The following is a 20784-nucleotide window of genomic DNA, read 5'->3' as shown; positions in this document are numbered from 1 at the left end:
AATTCAAAAAACAGTGGCAAGGCTCAGACTCAACCTCCCCCGTAGGACCCACATCCCACACCATCTCAAGAAACTACACTGGCTCCTGATTCAGAAGAGATGCCAGTTCAAAATGCTGACCCACACTTACAAGCCCCTGTGCAACGAAGGACCAGCCTATATCAACAAATTACTTACCTTCCACCAACCGACCAGACACCTTCGATCCACTTCCCTGTCCCTTACAGACACCTCACGGATCCGCCGAACCAACAGCAGACAAAGCTCCTTCTCACACATGGCAGCCAAGGCATGAAACAACCTTCCCCTGTACCGCAGGACCACAGTGTAGCTCCAACAATTCATGAAAGAACTAAAGGATCAGATGTTTGAATGACCACACCACCACGCAGCAGGCATTATCTCCAGAGCCTCGAGTCCCTCACGGGTGATTTGCCATCCTTTATAAATGTCTGATTGATTGATATATGTTACATATGGTTAATATATATAACATGCATGTATGTCTCTGCATAGTTTTCATATACGTTATCTGATTAGATGCTCTGTTTTATTTTATTTTATCTCTCATAATATGTGAATGTGATCATATCAAGTGTATATGTAAGTGCTTCACTATTGAGTTTAATGAAAATGCTAAATAAATAATAATACAAAAAGTATAAAAATTCACAAATAAATTGCGTACAGCAACACTTGAAAGTCGGAATTTCAAACTATCTATCTATACGTGCACATATGGGACGATATACAATAAAACTTTGTATCTCTTTATTATTTTCCTTATACATGTATACTCTTTCTATGTAGTTATGCATCTATATATTTATTACTTTACTCATACTGTAGAAAAAAAACTCTCTCCAATGCACTACTCTATGTCTCATCACTTTACTCTATGTCTCATCCTATACCTCTCTCAATATATCATCTACTTCCAATCTTTGACTCATACCAACACTCATTCTACTACTAGGATCTCCATAATAACCCTTTTTTGACTCTTCCCTCCTCAAACCACCACAAACCTCATTCTTCTACTTTGATCCCCCAAATAACCCTTTCTTGACTCTTCCCTCCTCAAACCACCCCAAACCTCATTCTTCTACGAAGGTCCCTCAAATAACCCCTTCTAGACTCTTCCCTTCTCTATCCCTTCTTAACTCACCCCAAACCTCCTTTTATTACTATGATCTCCCAAATAACACTCGTTAGAGTCTTCCCTCCTATATCCCTCCTTTGACTCATCCCAAACCTGATTTTACTACTATAATCGTCCTAATAACCCTCTCTAGACTCTTCTGTGCTCTATCCTATCTTTGATTCATCCCGAATATCATCTTGCTACTATGATTTCTCAAATAAAACTTTCTGGACTCTTCCCTTTTTATCCCTACTTTATCCTATTCAGTCAAACTAACAAACTCATATGTCAGCCACTCAAATTAACAACTTATATTTCCCATACTAATTCACCACTAATCCTTATTGGGTTCCAGAGTAGTGTGCTACTTGCCAAATAGTGCTTCAACTCATCAGCAGGGGTAAGAAGTGGTATATAAATACATTTTCAACTACAATTACAAATTTTTATAAACAATATTTAGGCAAAGATATATATTCAGACAACATTTTTATTATCGTTATTTTGATATGCAACTGGGCACTTTAACAATAAAATTATAATGGCAGCTGCACTCCACCACGTTCCTCGAATATGAATGGCAAACATAACCAAGGGAAGATTGAAACTGCCAGTCATTTTCTCACTTAAAGCACAAATGAGACGTTATCGGATCTCCGCTTTATTCATCAATCAGAAGAACATATCTTTATTCTTACTTTCTGTGATGTCTGTGCAAATTATGACCACTTTCATTCTTTTACAATTTGTAGTGCACAATTTGCCCATTATGTAAGATGCAGTGTCCACTAGTTGACAAGTTCTAAATTGAAAACGTGAAGACCCAAACTCCATGATGGATGCCTATTAAAAGTGCAGTATCATAACTTTTACGAGACAATGCCTCCAACCCACTGTAATTTGCAACACAATTCCCCAACCTGAGCAACTCTAGTAATTACAAGTGTCCATATCAAAATTAGCCTTTTCAAGTTGATGTAATTTTCCGTGTCGTCTTTATTTATTCCAATTTAAATTTTCAATTTCAGTCCAATCACCGGGTACAAATCATCAAGGGTTTCTTCAATATACAAATAGCCAATTGATCTTGCCAACACATGTTTTGTCTGGCTCCTCAGCCAATGACTTTGTCAGGGCTAAAGACAAGCAAAATATGTCCTAAATTAGTATACATATGAGCAAATTAATTTTGTATGGAGGGTCAATTTATAGAAACATCCAAACAGAAGAAAGCTACAGGGAAAGGATACTAATAATAAAAAGAAGTGCTCTTAAGGGATATATACCCAAGTTATAAGTCAATACATCCAAGAAATAGAATTTAAATAAAGTAAAAAAAAAGGTTAAACAGGAGAGATTAAGTAAAGGGGGAGAAGAGAAAAGTATGGATGAGAACCAACACCTCCTGTGTCAAAAGTGCCAAAGAAGTAATTAAAATAGAAAGAATCAGTGTATAAATCCTACGTGATTAAAAGATGCCATCAAATCTATACCTATACTATATCTTACAAAAGACTGAATACAACTTACCAAAAGTACTTTATTTCAGAAGTGATGTCATAAAGGAAAAAATATTCCAATTAAACCAATAAAGAATTCCAAAAGGAAAGGAATTTGGAATTATTCATTCGGTACTGATCGTAAATAGCTTCCATTCAGTCTATTAAATACTACCGAAGGCTACACTATATATTAATATAGTCTTATGCATTCCATTCTTAACAAAATTATACATCTATAAAGCTTAAAATCAAAGGGACAATTCTTAGTCTGTTAACTACTCATTCCTTTGAAGGGTAATATTTTAATTTATCTAAAATCTCTTAGCGGAGTCATATTTAATGATAAAAGATAATATCCATGTCGTCTTATCCTTCTAAAAGTGCTCATTCCGGATATTCTCATTAAAGATAGACAAACTGATATATTATCATCACAGTACCGGGTATAAGTAAGTACCTAGACACTTTAGTTTACTTTCAATTCAATAAAAAAGACCTCCCATACACTAATTCATGTTAAATCGATATGTCAGAGAAATTAATTATTAAAATAAACAACATCGAGATCAAGATTTACCTAAGTATTGATAGTCAACGATTAAGTATCTTCTATGCGTGACTTCAAACCGGCCAATATTCGGACCGTTCTGACTCAAATCTAAAATTAATATCATAGCGATAGATAATTAACGGTTTTCTTAATTTAGTCGGTCTCGTAAGTTGGAACCTGAAAAAAAGACCACAATATCGTTGCACAATGTTATTCCTACATAACTGGTCGCATCAGCACACTAGTTATGTCTAACTCGAACCAATAACTCCTCTCAAAATGAAACGCCATAGGGGCCTTACCCGAAGGAAAAGTATCCAGATATCTTCGGAACGCATTTTAGCTTCGGCGTCTAGCGTCAGCGCCATCTTGGGTAAGGCGTTTTATACCCTATTAATCTTATATATAAAAAGCGGACTTGTATATCTCAGATACCGATATCCTAATATATGCAACAGTAAATCACGAACATTATTATAATACTCCTCATTGTCTTTATATATAAATTATAGCTTTTTAAATCATTTATTAAGAAGAACTAGACCATCGATTACAATAGCCTTGTTTGCGACCTTTTGTTATACATACATTTACTCGCGATCGTCATCTTAATATTTAAATCTATGGCGATAGATGTAAATATAACAATATTCGGTCTATAATCAAGTTCCAATTGTTATTATGAGTTAACCTATTTAGTGGGTCTGATAGTTTGATCAGCCTAAAAAGGGAGAACGGACTAGCGTTCTAAGGGCAGCGCCATCTTGAAAGATATTATTTTGGATTAAAATAATCATAATTTCGATTGACGCAATTGTAAATCCTGTCTCAAAAATAATATATACCTATATATTGACGATACAATTATTTCTTATCCTCTATCTATGTCCACATTTCGGCAAATAAGTTAAAGCCACATATTAGCGGTTACTCTAAAGAAGAAATGTTATCACAATACAGTGCTAGGAGGGCTAGTCTATTAAAAAATACTTACTTCTCATCTAATAATTAGCTATGTGTGAAAGAAAAAGGTTAGAGAGCCCATATAGGAGGGAAGGAGTAAAAGAATAAACATAGTAAATTCACAATTGATATCCTGACCTGGTCATCATTATTCCAATAGACATAAATTGTAATACAGAGTAAAAAAGAGACATTACTAATTTGTCAGGAATAGAAGTTTTCAAGAAAGTACATCTTGTTTATCACAAACCATATTATGCGATATCTCAGTTTCTTAGCAAGTAAATGATCTAATTTATCGCAACCATATTATACGATATCTCAGTTTCTTGATCAAGGAGTTATATATATTACACACATCATATCGATTACATTATATCTGTTGCATATTCAATTTGCTCCAGATATACTATCATGTGATAAGATTAAATAAACTCATCAAAGGGTGTATCACTGAAGATAGAGAATTATTAGCACACCCTAAAGACTAGCTTCAAATATCTGTATCACTGCATCCTTCTATTGGCCCAAAAAGTGCTGCATTTCACTATCAATATTGATTCCCATCTCTACCGCATGAAGTCTAATTATCCAACGCACCTCTACTTGCCTGAACATAAGTTCTCGATTTCCACCTCTCATGTTAAGCGGAATACTTTCAAGTCCATGAAATGAAAAGGCAAGCTGTTTCGTTTTTTGTGGGCAAACTGCGGCATGCACACCAATTGGATATCTAAAATCCATATTCTTAAACGCTCTAAAGTGTTCAGAGATACGATCTTTCATGCCCCTAATCATACTTCCCACATAGATTTTGGAGCAGTTACATACAATAATATAGACCACATATTTAGTAGTACAATCTATATGTTGTCTAATTGTATATGTCTTTGAGCCATTGTATCGGAAATCCTTCTTTTCTTTAACTGTAAATCTACACATACTGCAATTAGTATATTTAAAGGAACCTAAATTATGTCTATGTAACCATGTTGGATTTGCTCCATCATTTTTAGGGTAGCTAGGACTAATCATACTATCTATAGTTTGACCTTTTCTATATGTTACACTCGGATATTTTGAAACATGTTTCTGTAGTTGTACATCCGCAGTTGATAGATGCCAATCACGTTTTAAAATGCCAAATATCTTATGTGGCCATGGATGGAAATTGGTCACTAATCTGACTGGTGAAGTTTTAGTTTCTTTCAATTCACGTGGTTAAGAGTATTTATCCTGTTCAGAGCATAAGCCTGTTTCTTAGCTCTTACCACAACTTTATTATCATATCCTCTGGAGAGAAATCTTCTTTGCATGTCTTTAATGACATTTTTAAAATCCTCATCATCTGACCAATTCCTACGAGCTCTATAAAACTCTCCATAAGGAATAGAGTTTATCTGGGTTTTTGGATGGGCACTATCAGCATGAAGCAGTGAATTACATGATGTCTCCTCTCTGTGCATCCTGCTTTTGATCTACCCTCCTTCCACAAACAGTTCAACATCAAGGAGAATAATGGATTCAGCACTATAGTTCATGGTGAACTTCATATTGAAACTATTGTTATTAAGGAATTCAAAAAATTCTTGCAGCTTGGGTATTCCTCCTGTCCAAATCAATAAACAATCATCTATATGTCTCCCAAAATACATTATATAGTCATGCCAAGAGGCACCAGACCGGCCCCAGATGTGCGCCACCTCGAACCGTCTCATGAAGAGACAAGCAAAAGATGGCGCAAATCTGGAGCCCATCGTGGTGCCACACGTCTGTTGGTATCAGTTTTAAATAGAAAGACGTTATGCTCCAGTATCATACGAGCCATGTCTACCAACATGTTGGAATGGTCAAATAGCTCCACTCGTCGTTTGTATAGGAAGTGGCGCAATGATTCTAGAACCTGTTCATGAGATATATTAGTGTAAAGGGCGACAACATCTAAAGTCACCATAATCATGGATTCATCCCAAGGGATGTCCATAATAATGTTAAGGATAAGCTTGGTATCACGTATGGTGGACGGAAGGTTCGCTACATATGGCTGCAAGTAGGTGTCCACAAATTCAGAGATTTTTCAGTAGGGCCATCTATATCAGACAATATTGGTCTGCCAGGTGGTCTAGTGGCATTCTTATGAATCTTAGGTAAACAGTATAGGCAGGGGTGACGCGGTCTGTCAACTGTTAAATATTTAAACTCATCTTCATTTAACAGGCCAGAGGAGAACCATAACCCAAGCTGGTCATTGATTAATTTAGTAATTTTAAAGATGAGATTACCAGATAATTTTTTATAAAAAAACCTCATTACTCAATTGACCCAAGATTTCACTCTCATAGTACTCTTTGTCAAGAATTACTATGTTGCCTCCCTTATCTGCCCTCTTTATTATGATATCCTTATTAGATGTCAACTTCTTAAGTGCTGCCCGATCTCTAGTTGTCAAGTTGGCAGTATATGTCATGAGTTTATGATCATTTATTCGACTTTCACATTTATCCAAATAATTTTTTATCATTTTGTAAAATGCATCAATATTATTGCCACTGTAAAGTTGAGGTGTCCATTTCGATTTGGATTTTAGGCCACTATCAACTCTATGATCAGTACTATATTCTAAATCATGAAGAACTTTATGCATAGTGACTGGATCCTCCTCACTCTCACTGATAGATAACAACAAAGCTGTATCACGAATTTCTTGAATACATACATCTCCAACAATAATATCAGGTGCTTGATTTTTATTCACAGTTTTATCAAAGGCAAAAAAATGTTTTAGTTTAAGATTTCTGATGAATCTGTACAAATCAATGTTAACAGAAGTAAAATCACATGGAACTGTCGGACAAAAGCTCATTCCCTTGCTCAATACAACAATTGTATCTTCAGATAAGGGAAAGCACGATAAGTTAACAACTTGAATATCATTACTTGTATTATTCACTGTTTGTTTTTGCTCCAAGAGCGAGTATTCACCCTGTCTCTTGTTGCTGGATTTGCCCTTTCCTCTACATCCTCTCTTTGTCTTCCTCTCTGATCCTCTCTTTGTTTCATATTGTTTTCCTTGTTTCCTATACGAATTCTCTGAACCTCGCGAAAAAAATTGTTCCCTGAGGAGGTATTAGCTGCTGTTTCAGTATTAGTGTCTTCAGCCACCACAGAGACATTACTAGATAAGGCTGAATTTACGCCACGCATCAGAGAAATCTTACTGTGATATGCAGTTTATTGATCATTTCTTCAGATTGACGCAATTTATGTTTCTCCTGGCATTCCCAGATATTTGATTTTGAACTGACTAAAGATGAGATGGACACCATTCTGAGTCTTAACAGAAACTGGCGATTCTGTGACATAGAAATGTAAGTATCCTACTTGGTAAAAGGTGGAGGTCAAGTTTTTTAGAATTAGGATATGGATATTGGCACACACAAGCATCTTTGAAGTAAAGTGAATGACATAATATTATACCCATTCAATGATTCTCATTTTGTTGTTGTGGCTGACAAGAGCATGGATTGGAGCCTGTGGCTTGAAAGTTATACGTCATCAATATATGGTTTATGCACTGAGTCCCCTTATTAGCAGATGTCTTTCAGGAAGGTAGTCCTAACCTAACAATTTTTATGGAGTGAGTCCAACTACAGGATGCCCCTAGCCCCATCGGGCACATTTAACTGCATTTGTAATATTAGTAGATGTCTGAGGGCATTTTTGTATAATGAAACGAACATACGTCACAAATAGAGAGATTTTGCAGAGGATAGGGCCAGGGTCTCACCCAGTGATTTCTGCACATAACCAAAGATGATGAACAAAAGGTGGGGACACTAGTCCTAGGGTATGGTCACAGGTTACACACTTTACCTGCTGGGCATTGCTGTAACAGATGCGCAGGAAGAGGGCACAGGACATACATGTAGATGAAATAAATAAATTAGCTGACAACAACTTTTTAGGTTGAGTCTAAGCAAAGCATGCACTGTCTTCTGATACATGCAGTTTTTACTCAGTGGGCTTGGATCCTGTCCACTGGCTTTTTATTCCTCACTGTGATTGTCTTTCAAAAGGCTTCCTTGCTGGTGGTTAATCCTTCTACTTTGTCCTACCTTGCTGTCATTTGTAACCTCCCAGGGATCAGCTTCTAACTTCCCCTATCCTTATGCATTGGTCTTTATGTGTTGCTTTTCTGGAACTTTTTTTTACTTTCTGTGGCCCCGCTTCGAGGTCCTTTGGCCCACAGCATTCATCCCTGCCACCTCCTCCCATGAGTCTGGATGCCTGCACCCCTGTTTTAAAAATTCTTTCCTTGTTTTACTAATAGTACTGTGTGTGTGTCAGTATGAGGTGTGTGTGTGTTTGTCAGTATGAGATGTGTGTGGGAGAGAGTGTTTGTGTGGGGAGAGTAAAAAGTTACTGTTCTGATTTGCACTTCCCTTTTGGGGGTAGAACAGTTAGTATGCCGCGCCCCGCTATGTCCATCTGACCGCACTCCACTTGTAATCTTTCTGTTTACAATGGCAGAGGGGGCTGGGGCGCAAGCCAAGGAGGAAGAGCAGCAGTCGTATTGGCTCCTGCAGGTACTCCTTTGTACTTTTTGGCACTCCCCCTTCCCTGTAGTCCCCAGACACTAGGGATTCCCCAGCCAGTACAAGCACCAAACAAAGGCATGTGAAGGCACTCTTCACGCTCCTTTCCCAGTGAAGGACCACTGGGGTAGCAGCCTTTGTGCGTCGCAGCCTCCGGCTGGCAGACTTCCCTGTTCCTGAACTGTGGTTTCTGTGTGGGGTCCAAATTACTTCAAAACTTTCAGTTCTCCATGCTACACACAAACGTGGCAAGATTGCTCTACTGTTGTGTGTTTGCGAAACTGTGTTGTCAAATGTGTATGAGGGGCCAACGGTGAAGAGCGGTTCAACATTGCTCATTTCTGCCAATGGCACACTGCATCTAATGTGTTGCACCCCACCCCACCCTTGCCACCCCGTCTTGGCACTGCATACGCATTACCCACTGTCTCACAGAAACGTTTATCCACCCATGTCTGCGTTTGCAAAGGCCAGTGACGGTTCACACCTATAAGGCGCTACACAATAACGGCCCAGGTTTTCTGAAACATTCCTTGCGGATATATACTCCTGGCAGACATCTGTGATCAAAAGGGGTGAACCTTATGACCACGCCCAGAATCTACAATGCGAACTGGGGAGGTAAAAGCTTTGTGGTTGGAAGACTAAGCTTTGGAACAACTTAAATTCACACATCATCTCATTTAGAAAAGAGCTAATAACTATGTGTTGCATGGCTACATACTTATAAGGCCCAAAATGCGAGACCTATTGGCTATGCCTATGCTTTTTAGGTCTCGCCTGAGCCAGCGCATGTGCTGCCCTGGCGAGACATTAAGTAGCTGCTTTAAAAAGTGCCAACTTGCCGGCCACCAGCTTGCTATTAAGCGCACAAAAGCGTGCGCGACGTGCACAGCTGGCATTTGGCCTCTTTGATCATGTGCGTGAATGCCCTCTCCCTTCTCCGACTCACTTCCCGTTAGCTTGATGCCTGCAGCGTTAATAAATGATAAACCTATCCTTTCAGTTCCCATGGGTTGACACAGCCATTCATCCTTTTAAGTCGACAAAATTACTGCTTTTGTTTCAGCAATAGAAAATATATGTGGTTTCCAGAACAACGCCGTACGCTCCACTCGCAGGCACCCCACCCCCTCCCTTCTCCCCCTCCCTCTTCGTCAGCTTCATTTTCACAGCATGCGATATTACTTTCGCTTTCTCCAATGCTCCTCACATACTTGCTAGCTCTATTGCAGGGTACACTACGCAGGTAGAAACCTGAGGCCCGCACATATTGTAAAACTAGTCCGTGTACCTCTGGACCATGTAACCCGCTCCTGGGTATAAATCACTTCCAACCTATTAGAAGGCACAGAGTGCTTTCTGTTCTCGATAGTTAATAGCTGAACACTAACAATGGTTATCAATTGTTGTAAACGGGTACACATTTTGCCCGAGTCTTATTTAGTTGTACTATGTGTAGTTCTCCTTTAATTTGATTGTCTATTTTATTTGTTAATTGGTCACACAGCAACTGCTATGAGCCATGCCTAATTTACTCACTTTTCTTTTGTGTTAACCATCCACTACGCCCATGTTGCTGTGTTCTGATTCTGTTCTTTTTTACAGCTTTGTATTAGTAAGTGATGGATTTGGTGTGTTCTGCTCAGAATTCGGAACAAATACGGACTCTAACATTGCCAGGAGTTTTCCCCCAGGCAGTTCGTGCAAGAGACTTACACACAGGCTCCCCTGCCTCGTTAGAATTGCTGGGCAGCGCTAAAATGAGCAATAATCCATGTTCTCTTGCCCACATTCATGGTTTTTCCAGTGCCTTCGGCATCCTGCTGTTGAAGGCTGCCAATTCTCAAAGCCTGGACCACAAACAATTTGCCTCTACAGACGTTTTTAAAATGCACAATCTTTGCTTTGTTGCACGCAAATAACGGACAGATGCTGAGCTTTAACCCATTCAATACAGAAATCTTGTGGCTGTTATTAAAGTCACTATATTAGGGAAAATCATTTTAAAACAATTTGTTAGACAAATTGCGAGTGTTGTGAATATACACGGCCTCTCATCGGTCTTCAGATTTCTGGTGATCTAAAGCATTTCAGCAACAACATTCATTTGATTTCTCCCCTGCGACGACCCCCACCTTAAAACAACTTGCCCTTCCCCATTTGCATGTCCCATAGAATAACACCACACCCCAATCACCATTTGGTGTCTGCCTAATCATTGTTTTTTTCCAGCCCTAATGTCAGTTTTTGCATTTGTTTCTAGCATGTCTAGATCATGGACCTGGTCTCCTCACATCCCGAAAGAGAGAGGATGTGGATTGAAGACAGAGGGAGGGAATGGGTGGGCATAGCTAATAGGTCTCGCTTTTGGGACCTTATAAGTATTTAGTTATGCTGCACAATATCCTTGGTGCAACAACATCAACTGTTGCATGGCTAAATACTTATAAGGTCCCAAAAGCGAGACCTATTGGCTATGCCAATGCTTGTTTGAAATGGCTGTTATGATTGGCTACCTAGATCACAAATATGTTATAAAAGAGAATGAAAACATAGGTAGCCCTTTTGCCTACAATTTAAGAGTTGGCATGATTTTGATCCAAAATTAGTGTTATACCCCATTATGGTAGACTAATCAGCCATCACTGAAGACACTACTGGTGATGTTAGACAGCATCGCCAAGGACATCAGCAGTGGCATAATTCAAGATACTTATGCAAGGAAAAGTACAGTTTGTTTTTTGTAATGCCTACAATGCCTGGTTGTTGACAGTGGAACAAATCAATAGATATGTCTCCAAGGCTTTCTTGAATTCAAATCAATCAAGGATTTATAAAGCACGGCAAATCACCCGTGAGGGCCTCAAGGCACTGGAGTTGCTAACTGCTAAAGCAAGGAGCAGGCAGTCCAAAAACAGGGAAAAAAACAAGGAGAAAGCAGTGAAAATGAGGGGAAATCATGGAGAAGGCACTCAAAAGACAGGGGAAAAGGCAAGGAGAAGACAGGAGGAAGAGCGATGCACCAGCACGAGGAGAGCTGGTCCTGGGGCCTTTTCCTCAACTTATCTGGCATTTCATTGATAACTTGAGATAGTGTGGAAAACAGGAAAAGAATGCCATCCACTTTCCTATGTATTATTTTTCGAGGGATGCAGCAGATTTGTTGGCTAAATCTCGTTGTTTTAGAACTTTTATAAGAAAGATGGATGTGTAATTTGTAGCCACATGGAGATCTTTGCCTTCCTTTGTGACCATTAAAACGTTGGTTGGCATCACCAGTTAACACTGAGTTTTGCATTTGTCTGCAAAGTGCTGGAAAATGTTTTCTAGAACATGTGCACCTGCTTTCTGAACCTCCCAGGGCACTTTAGTAATACAGAAGAGGCAGTAGACTCTTGCGCAGCCCCTTCTGTAATATATATAGCACCAGCACACATATAGTACCAGCACTATCCTGAGGAGGTGTTCTCTCATTTCCGTGGGGGTGTGGCCCCATGAAAATGAGGGAAACACTTTGTCTGCACATGCACTGTATTCTAGACGCAAGCACAGAGGCAACTAGAAAAGAGCTCATCAGGATGTGCAGTGACTGTGTGTCACAATTAGGGCATCCATCTAGAGGAGGGCATGGGGCTACCATGGACCCTCCAGACATCCAGTGCAGGTGGGTGGGTGCTGTGACTCATGTGCCTTTCTCTGCTACCCATGCGGCCCAATCTTACCCACAACAGCACCAGAGCCTCCACCAAGGTAGACTGAGCTTGCCCAGGCACTGCCGAAACCTGCTTGCCTCCTGGACCCTTCGTCCAGCGCCCCCCTCCGCAGCTGCAAGGCCCCCTGCTGCCATCTTGCTCTGAGCGGCCCCAGACTGCAGCGCTGCTTGGGGTTGCCTGACCTGGCATGCTGGTGTGCCGAGGGCTCATCTGCACTGGTGACGGCAGCCAAGGGTCACACCAAGGTCCCCTAAACTCCTGATCCTCCAGTGTGACCGCTGACGATGCGGTTGTGGACACTGTCACTGCCACCCTGTCCTGGGCGCTCCAAGATTCTCTACAGCCGGGGGGCACCAGACCTGATCTGCCAGAAGCCAAAGCATTCCCTCACCATCAAGGACTGCCGTGGGCACTGCTGCATCTTTTTTAGCTCCTGGGCCCTCTGCCTAGCTACAGCTTTGGCTCCGGGCGGACTCGATGACATCATCCTCCCTCGGACAGCCCCAGGGTGTCTTGTCATGAGGGGAGAGTGTCTAATTGTGCCGCTTCCCTTGGCAGCCCGCAGTCCTCCACTGGCCCTGACTTCTCTCTTGGCCTAATCAGCCACAACAGACATGGGTACGAAGAGAGAATCAGCCTCACAGCCCCTTGCGGCGTCCCCTGCCCTATCTATGATGCAGGGCTATATGGAGAAGTTCCTCTATGACATACCCCAGGAGATAGGCTCCCTGAAGATGGATATCAAAAGCTGCCTCAATTATCTGTGCAAAGATGTCCCGGCAGTGGGTGACAGGGTTCATGATCATGAACGCACTGTTGACTCTGGCGCTGAGGACCAAGAGGCCCTCTGGAGAAGTGTGAACACTCTGGTGGGGCAACATATCGAGCTCCAAGCCAAGCAGGAAGACTTGGAAAATTGGGCACGGCGTAACAACCTCCGCATCAGGGGTGTCCCCTGTGGAGCAGAGGGGGAAGAGATCATGAGCTTCACTAGGGACCTCTTACCGGCCATTAGTGGTGAGCCGGAGGATGCACCCCTGATTCTGGACAGAGCAAATTGAGTTGGCACTTTCCCCGGGATCCTGAATGCCCCCAGAGATGCTCAGCAGGGTCCACTTCTTCCAAGACTAAGAAAGTGTGCATTTGGCGGCAAGGGGCAAGGCAGACCTAGTGTTCCAATGCCATTCCATACAAATGTTTCAAGATCTCTCCCCTAAACTTGAAGAAGAGACATGACTTTAAGCCAATAACTGAACAATTGCATTCTCAAATTATCAAATATCAGTGGGCTCATCCCTTTGGGTTTCTCTTTACTTGGAATGGTAGGCAACTTATGATCCACTCTCTCACAGATGCCAGGACCCTCCTTAACCTTCCGGGGGACCCTGAGTAGGGGGGCACCTCGCTGCTTCCTCTTCGCATCCGGACCCATGGTAACCCAAACGGCATACAGTCCAAAAGTGGGGTCATTCCCTCCATGCTAAGGCCACTCAAACTGCCAAGATGGTGAATGCAGACACACTTGTGCACCTCCAAAAAATGAAATCAGAACAAGCGCACTACTCGGCTGATGAAACATAACCCATGCATCTATGGCAGGGAGCCCTAACTGTTATTGGTCATTGCTTGCTGTTTATCATTTGCCCTTCCACAAATGGGATTTACAGGATTGACTACCTGCCTATAATGGCGACCTGAGTTGCTATAGGGCACTTCTCCTGCAAGACGAGCTCTCCATCAATGAGGGTTACTCTTCATCCAGGTCCGATCTCTCCTTCCTGACCCCCTGTGGAGTGGCTCTCATGGTTGGTCCCTGTTGGCACTGTTAGTTCTTTCTGACACACTTGTGTGCCATTCCAGTCCCCCTGAGATCTCTTTCCCACTGTAGTACTCATGTTTGCCGTAGGGCACTGTGGGGGGGCCCTTCCTCACCAGCCTCTGCTCGACCTGCTGCTCTTTGTACACTGATATTTCTTTGTCTCTTGGGTCCTTCCCATGACCACCATACATGACTTCAAACTGCTCTCCCTCAACGTCTGTGGACTTAACTCCCCTAAGTTGCGACAGGTGTGGCACTACCTCTTACAACTCATCCCCGACATTATTGACTTACAAGAGACCCACCTCCTCCTTGCCGATTGACATTGTCTGACCCACCCCAAATACCTGCACTAACACTGGACAAACACTACCACAAAGACTCTTGGGGTCGCCATATTAAGCAAAAGGAGCGCTTACACAGAAGTTCATAAACTAACTTAAACTAACTGGAGTTCCAGATGGGAGCTATCTCACTCTCAGAGTAGAGAGGGGGAGGGACACCCTTACACTTCTAAACCTCTATACTCCCAATCAAGCACAAAACGCATTTATACGCCACACCATATCAGACCAACAGGGTGCCATTGGGGGAGACGTAGTCATGGGGGGGCGACTTTAACCTGGTTTAGGACCCCCTTCTTGACAGAAATGCCCCCAATGTCCAGGGTACAGGGGCAATGTCTGGGACAGGCAAGAAAGAAATCTGTGATGCAGGCCTAGTAGACACCTGGCGGTACCTCCACCAGGACTTGACGGACTTTTCCTTCTACTCCCAAGTACACTTGTCCTAGCCTAGCATCGACTACCTCTTTGTTTCCTCCTCCCTACTGCCCGCCCTCGCCTCAGCACAGATATCTGACATTTTCATCTTGGACCATGCTAACGTCGAGCTTACATGTACACCTCGCATGGCCCAATCCCTTGTGCCCCTGCGATGACGCCTCTCCTCCCAACTCCTACGAGACCCTGTTGACAGGGCGGTGGTACAGGACAACATCACAGAACACTTCACAATTAATTCACTGTCCATCTCTATAGCTAGGACTCAGGAACCATGCCTGCTTGAAGCTAAGTCAATTCAACAAAAGAGAGGGGGGACCGAGGAGCCAATAAAGGTCCAGTGTCCATGCTCCTAAACCAAATCTGTTCGCAAAAAGAGGACAAAGTTCCTATACCAGGGTGCATAAGTCACCCACGTATCAGGGTGCAAGCAGTCAACCATACTTTAAAAACAGGGAAGAATGGGGAAAAGTAATCCTAGGTAAAAAGTACCCTAATAAGAGAGGGGAAAACATTCTACATCCTCTGCTGCCCTCACACACCCCGGAGGATGTCGGGCATTTTGCTCCTCGTAGGGCCGGCGCTGCAATTCCCTACAGGTCCCCCGAAGGGTCACTTTGTCGGAGATCTTTTAGAGGATTAGCCGGATGTTGCATGCGGGTGTGTGGGGAAGGGTAAGGGAGGGTAAATCAATTACGTGCAAACATGATAGTGTGGTAAAATCAAGGGTATGGAAGCAGTGACAAGATTGTCTAGGTAACCCTTGGCAGTTGAAAGTACTGCTTAAAAATGACTGACCCCACAAGGCCCACTATGCCTGGGTGTCACTAGTCGAGGTGAACATGTTTCGGGCCTCTATCGCCAGTAGGTCATTGGCGCTTCTTCAGGACCCAAAAACAAAAACAGTGAAGTGCACGTGAACAAAATATAAAAAAGTTAAAATGAGAACCCTCTTATCTCAGCCAGGGCGGGACAGGGGACCTGTGTCCCCGCTATGTGGTTATAGCCGCTGCATAGAAGCTGCTCCTGGATGATACCTAGAGAAAGAGAAAACAAGGTAAGCCGCATTTGTGCGTCAGTAACAACTTGATGCATTACAAAGTGCCACTTATGTGTACACAGCGCTTCAAATAGAAAGATTACTCAGGCACACAAGACTGGTCCACAGTGGGTCGGGGGCTGCTAATTCAAAGAGCCCTTTGGCTCAAATAACGCATATAATGGTGTTAAAAGGCAACTAGACTTGGCTGTATGGAGTTGATTAAACGTATAACAACTATGGGGCAGAGATCTGCCAATCTTAAAAATTGGTAAAAGTAGCAAACCGTGAGGCAGGTAGTTCACATCAATACGCTTACCAAATACTAATTAAAAGCTCTCCTCCAGTGGTCAAGGGAATGGACGCCCGCGAAAAGTCGGGCTGTGGAAACAATAGACACAGACCAGGTACATAAACAAAATGGAAAAAGCACCAGTGGAGTAAGGTGGGCTTAATTGAAATGGTACTTACTAAATAATGCGGGTGTAGCCTCTAGTACACCTACCTCTGTCCAAACACTCGCCGAGAGTGAATTAAAAGCAGCGAAATGCAGAGTTTAAATAAATGGATAGGGCGGGGGAGAGAGGCGGTAACTCTTTACGGTGAAGCCTCACAAGGTAGTGCTACAATGCGCATGTGCGACACAGCGAAGCAGCGGCGCATGCGTATTAGCCATGCACACTGCTCCCTCGTTTCTGAACACTGGCTTCATAGTCAAGGAAAATAACAACGCCGGTAATGATTAAGGGTTCACATCAATCTGCAAAATTACTCCGGTTTTTATACTCCTCACTTGTTCGGGTCTTCCCGTGTGAAGCTAAGCTCACAGAAGACATCATCGCCCTGGAGCACACTGATAAACAGCATCCCACACTACAAGCTATGCGCCAACTGGCCATCCTGAGGGGGCAGCTCTGATCTCTCTGGGTCAATAAGCCTGAGCACTCGCCCCTTGTCCTCAAGCAAAAGTATTACAAAGGAGGAGACAAAGTAGGCTCCCTCCTTGCGTGCAGGCTACGTCTCCAAAGCATGAGGTCCCACATAGCTAAGCTCCAGAAGTTTGATTCTCAGTGGGCGATTCGGGTGGAGGGTAAGCAAAATGTCTTCCAGGTTTACTATCGAACTCTCTACTCCTCAGGGGAGAAGACCACACTGATATAGCTAACTACCTTCAGAGCTGTCCTTGGCCACCTCTGGATCCTTCCCAAAATTCATCCCCTTATAAGAGCCCTTTACGGCTGCTGAACTCCGCAAACCCTCCAGAATCTCCCTAAAGGGAAAACTCCTGGTCCTGATGGGCTCACCCCAACTTTCTATATGGCCTTCCTCCCTCCGCTCCAAGCCACCCTGCTCGTCCTATACATTTCCTTCACCCATTCCACAGGGCTTACACCCAACATGTCCAATTCTAAAATCATCCTGATCCCTAAACCAGGCAAGGACCCTGCCCTCTGCTCACCCTACCAACTACCATCAAGGTTAGGGGGTGAGATCTTGAAACATCTGTTTGCCCTCTTAAACACTGATGCGAAGCTCTATGCCAAGATCTTGGCTAGCAGCTTGGAGAATCTCCTTCTTGAGTTGATGGTAGGTTTTATAAAACAATCGGTGGGGCCCTGACAACCTTCGTTGCTTGGCTCACCTGGCTGAAAAAGCCCAGCGCCACTCCATCCCCGCTCTCCTTTCCTTTGATGCAGAAAAGGCCTCCCTCCTGGTGAGCTGGGCATTCTTGAGCATGATATTGCAGAAAATAGGGCTAGGCCCTTAATGATCAATAAAATCATGGTCTCTTATATGGCACCCACCTCCTGTATTTGCATCAACGGCCAGACCACCAACTCTTTTCCAGTATTTTGAGGCAACCGGCAGGGCTGCCCTCTTTTCCCCCTTCTTTTTGCCTTGGTGGTGGAACCCCTTGCTATTCAACAGCGGTGCTCGGTGGACGTCAGAGGTATTCCTTTCGCTGGTCAGGAACACAAGGTCCTGCTGTATGCCAACAACCTCCTCCTAGCGTTAATGGAGCCAGATACCCCTCTCCCGGCGGGTGTCCAGATTCCCCAAGCCTATGACTAAATTAACTTAGCGAAGTCGCTGACACTCAACCTCACCCTTCCACCACAACATCTTTTGAATCTCCAGGCACTTTTTCCCTTTAAGGGGGCCTCTCACTCCATACAATATTTAGGTCTTATCATTACAAATTCCATCTCCTCCAGGACAATGGCAAATTGGCAGCGCTTTCGTAGGGTGATCCTAATAGATCTCCAACGAAGCATTTTCATATCTCCTGGTTGGGTCGCCTTAATGTGGTGAAGCTGAATATTCTTCCCAGGCATCTTTACCTATTTAAGTCACTACCAACGCCCTTTCCCACTGATGACATCACCAAGTTGCAGGCTGACCGTATCTCCTTTATCTGGAAAGTGAAACACCCCGGCATATTGCAGCGCGCCTAATGCACCCCTGCAACCGTGGGGGTCTGGCATGCCCTAACCTCCTTGACTATTATTGGGTGGCACACTTACACTACATCTCTGAGTGGGTGGTGCGGGAGAGTGAAAAACATTGGGTTCATATGGACAGGGCAGTCGCCTGCAGGGTACTGTAGGACCTTGTTTGACTGCCCAAATACTCGCGGCCACGCAGTGCCTATGCCACCACTCCAAAGCGCACAGTGCTGGGTATTTGGGACAAACTGGCTGTAAGGTGTGTACTGACCACATTCCTTTCACCAAACAACCAAATAGCACGCAATCCTGCCTTCTCTCATGCTCTCCCCCGGGAGTCCTTACCAGAATGTGTATCGGGTGAAAGCAGGCTCCTGTAAGATCCCTTCTAAAGCCCGACAATCAAGCCTTACGATCAATGCAAAAGGGACTTTTATCTGTCAGAATCCGCTCGTCACCAATATTTCCAGCTTCAGCATTGGGCCCTCCAACCAATGCAGAGGCATCTACTCACCCCCTTACCCTCTTTGAACACCTTGTTCATAGCTTTACGGGTTCTTGGGGATTAGAATCTAAGACATATGCAGTCCTGCAGCATTCGCCCCTGCCATCATATCAATGGAATTGGTCCACGGATGACACACCTACTATCACAGAGAAACAGTGGGAGCAGCTCTGGCAAGAAATACCAAGTAAACATAGAAGCACTGATCAACAACAGGCAGCCTACAAGTCCATGTTTCAATGGTATTACACCCCAACCCATCTGCATTCCATGGGTTCTACAGTCCCCGCCTTATGCTGGTGCTGTGGGTCCCAAAAATGTGACTTCTGTCACATATGGTGTGCATGTCTTTCCCTGAAAACCTTCTGGAAGGAGATATTGAGCCACATCAGGGGCACTCTGGGATACCCAATACCAGAGGACTATCACACAGTCATCGTAGGCATTCGCCCAACATTCCTGGCCACAATGACCCACAAGGACTGGTACCTGATGCGACACATGGTCGGTGCAGCCAAGCTGCTTAAAGCGTGGTCCTGGCGCTCCCCATAGCCCCCTGCCACTGCCTCCTGGTTCATACAACTCTGGCATACTATTGCACTGGAGCAGATGACACACAGGCTCACCTACACTGAAATTCTGCCATCTCTGGTCGCTCCCCCGTTCAATACCTATGTCGGCTGTCACACTTATATTTCCAACCCCCTAGACTACGAGCACTGCACCTTTTTGACAACTCGTTATTGAGCACCTCCTCCCTATCCTGCGGACCCGACTGTTCATGCTCAACATACCACCATTTTGTAAGCAACGACCACCCTCCGGTACCCCACATGACTAAAGACCTCGAGGATCCCACTGGTGATCCCTGACTCCCCCTCCTTCTTTCCCCCTAATACCCTTTCCCCCCAGTCATTCATCCCAGGTTTATCCCCCACATCTTTAGCAGACGCCCTTGTTTGGTGTCCAGAGCGCTAGGTTGATCACTTGAACCCGTCATGGTTCCTTAACTGGCTCGACCTTGCCTTTCCTAGGCTTCTGCTATGCATCTCAATCTCTTACATAGGCAAGCCTGTGTTGTATAAATGCACTGCTTCAGTAATGTGACTGCCAATCATATGCCTTTTTCCTTTGTAATTACACCTACATTGTTTTATTGTTTCCCCCTTTGGTGTAAAACTCAATGAACAGAACTTGAGTAAAAAAAATAAGAAAGAGTCACAGTGCCAAAGCTTTGCTCAGACGCCCTTGCAATTAAGCAATGGCACACCCAGTACCAAGGCTGGTAGTCTTAAATCCACCTCATGCTTCTATAATCCACTACTAGACACTACGTACAACTTTTTCGCACTATTGCAGATTTCTCCCTTTTTGGTGTTTTTTTTTTTCTATCTTTCTCCTTCTCCTTCTTTCCCTTTGTGTGTTTATCCCTCTATAAATTATTTACTGATCAAAAATAAGAGCAGTTCCCCAGAAATGAGTGCCAGTGAGGTCCACAGGCTCAAATTAAGTACTGGTTAAATTACTTTATGCCCACCCAACATTTTTATAAACACAAATTTCTAAAAAAACTACTAGATGGATTTAGACCATACCATACAAAGGCATTTCCTTGACTTCTACCTCCATGCCATGTTTGGAATAATTCTGTTCAGCTTTTGTTCTGTATAGGAGAGCAAATAGTCCTATTTGAAGTTAAAACAAGAACAAAGTCGCTTTTTT

At 43.3% G+C, this 20784-nt stretch overlaps 1 protein-coding gene across 4 annotated transcripts in view; it reads left to right on the top strand.

Annotated features, from left to right (window-relative positions):
• LOC147734736 (aldo-keto reductase family 1 member B1-like) overlaps window positions 1–20784 on the top strand; it is a 286968-nt gene that overhangs the window by 220259 nt on the left and 45925 nt on the right. For all 4 annotated transcript variants that reach the window (XM_086953622.1, XM_086953623.1, XM_086953624.1 and 1 more), the window contains one exon: window positions 7445–7527. In XM_086953622.1, the coding sequence (XP_086809748.1) occupies window positions 7445–7527 (83 nt within the window). The remainder of the gene's footprint in view (window positions 1–7444; window positions 7528–20784) is intronic.

The sequence above is a fragment of the Lissotriton vulgaris genome, chromosome 1_2 (genome assembly GCF_964263255.1).
Source record: "Lissotriton vulgaris chromosome 1_2, aLisVul1.2, whole genome shotgun sequence".
Taxonomy (NCBI): domain Eukaryota; kingdom Metazoa; phylum Chordata; class Amphibia; order Caudata; family Salamandridae; genus Lissotriton; species Lissotriton vulgaris.
This window is presented reverse-complemented; position numbering and strand designations above follow the sequence as displayed.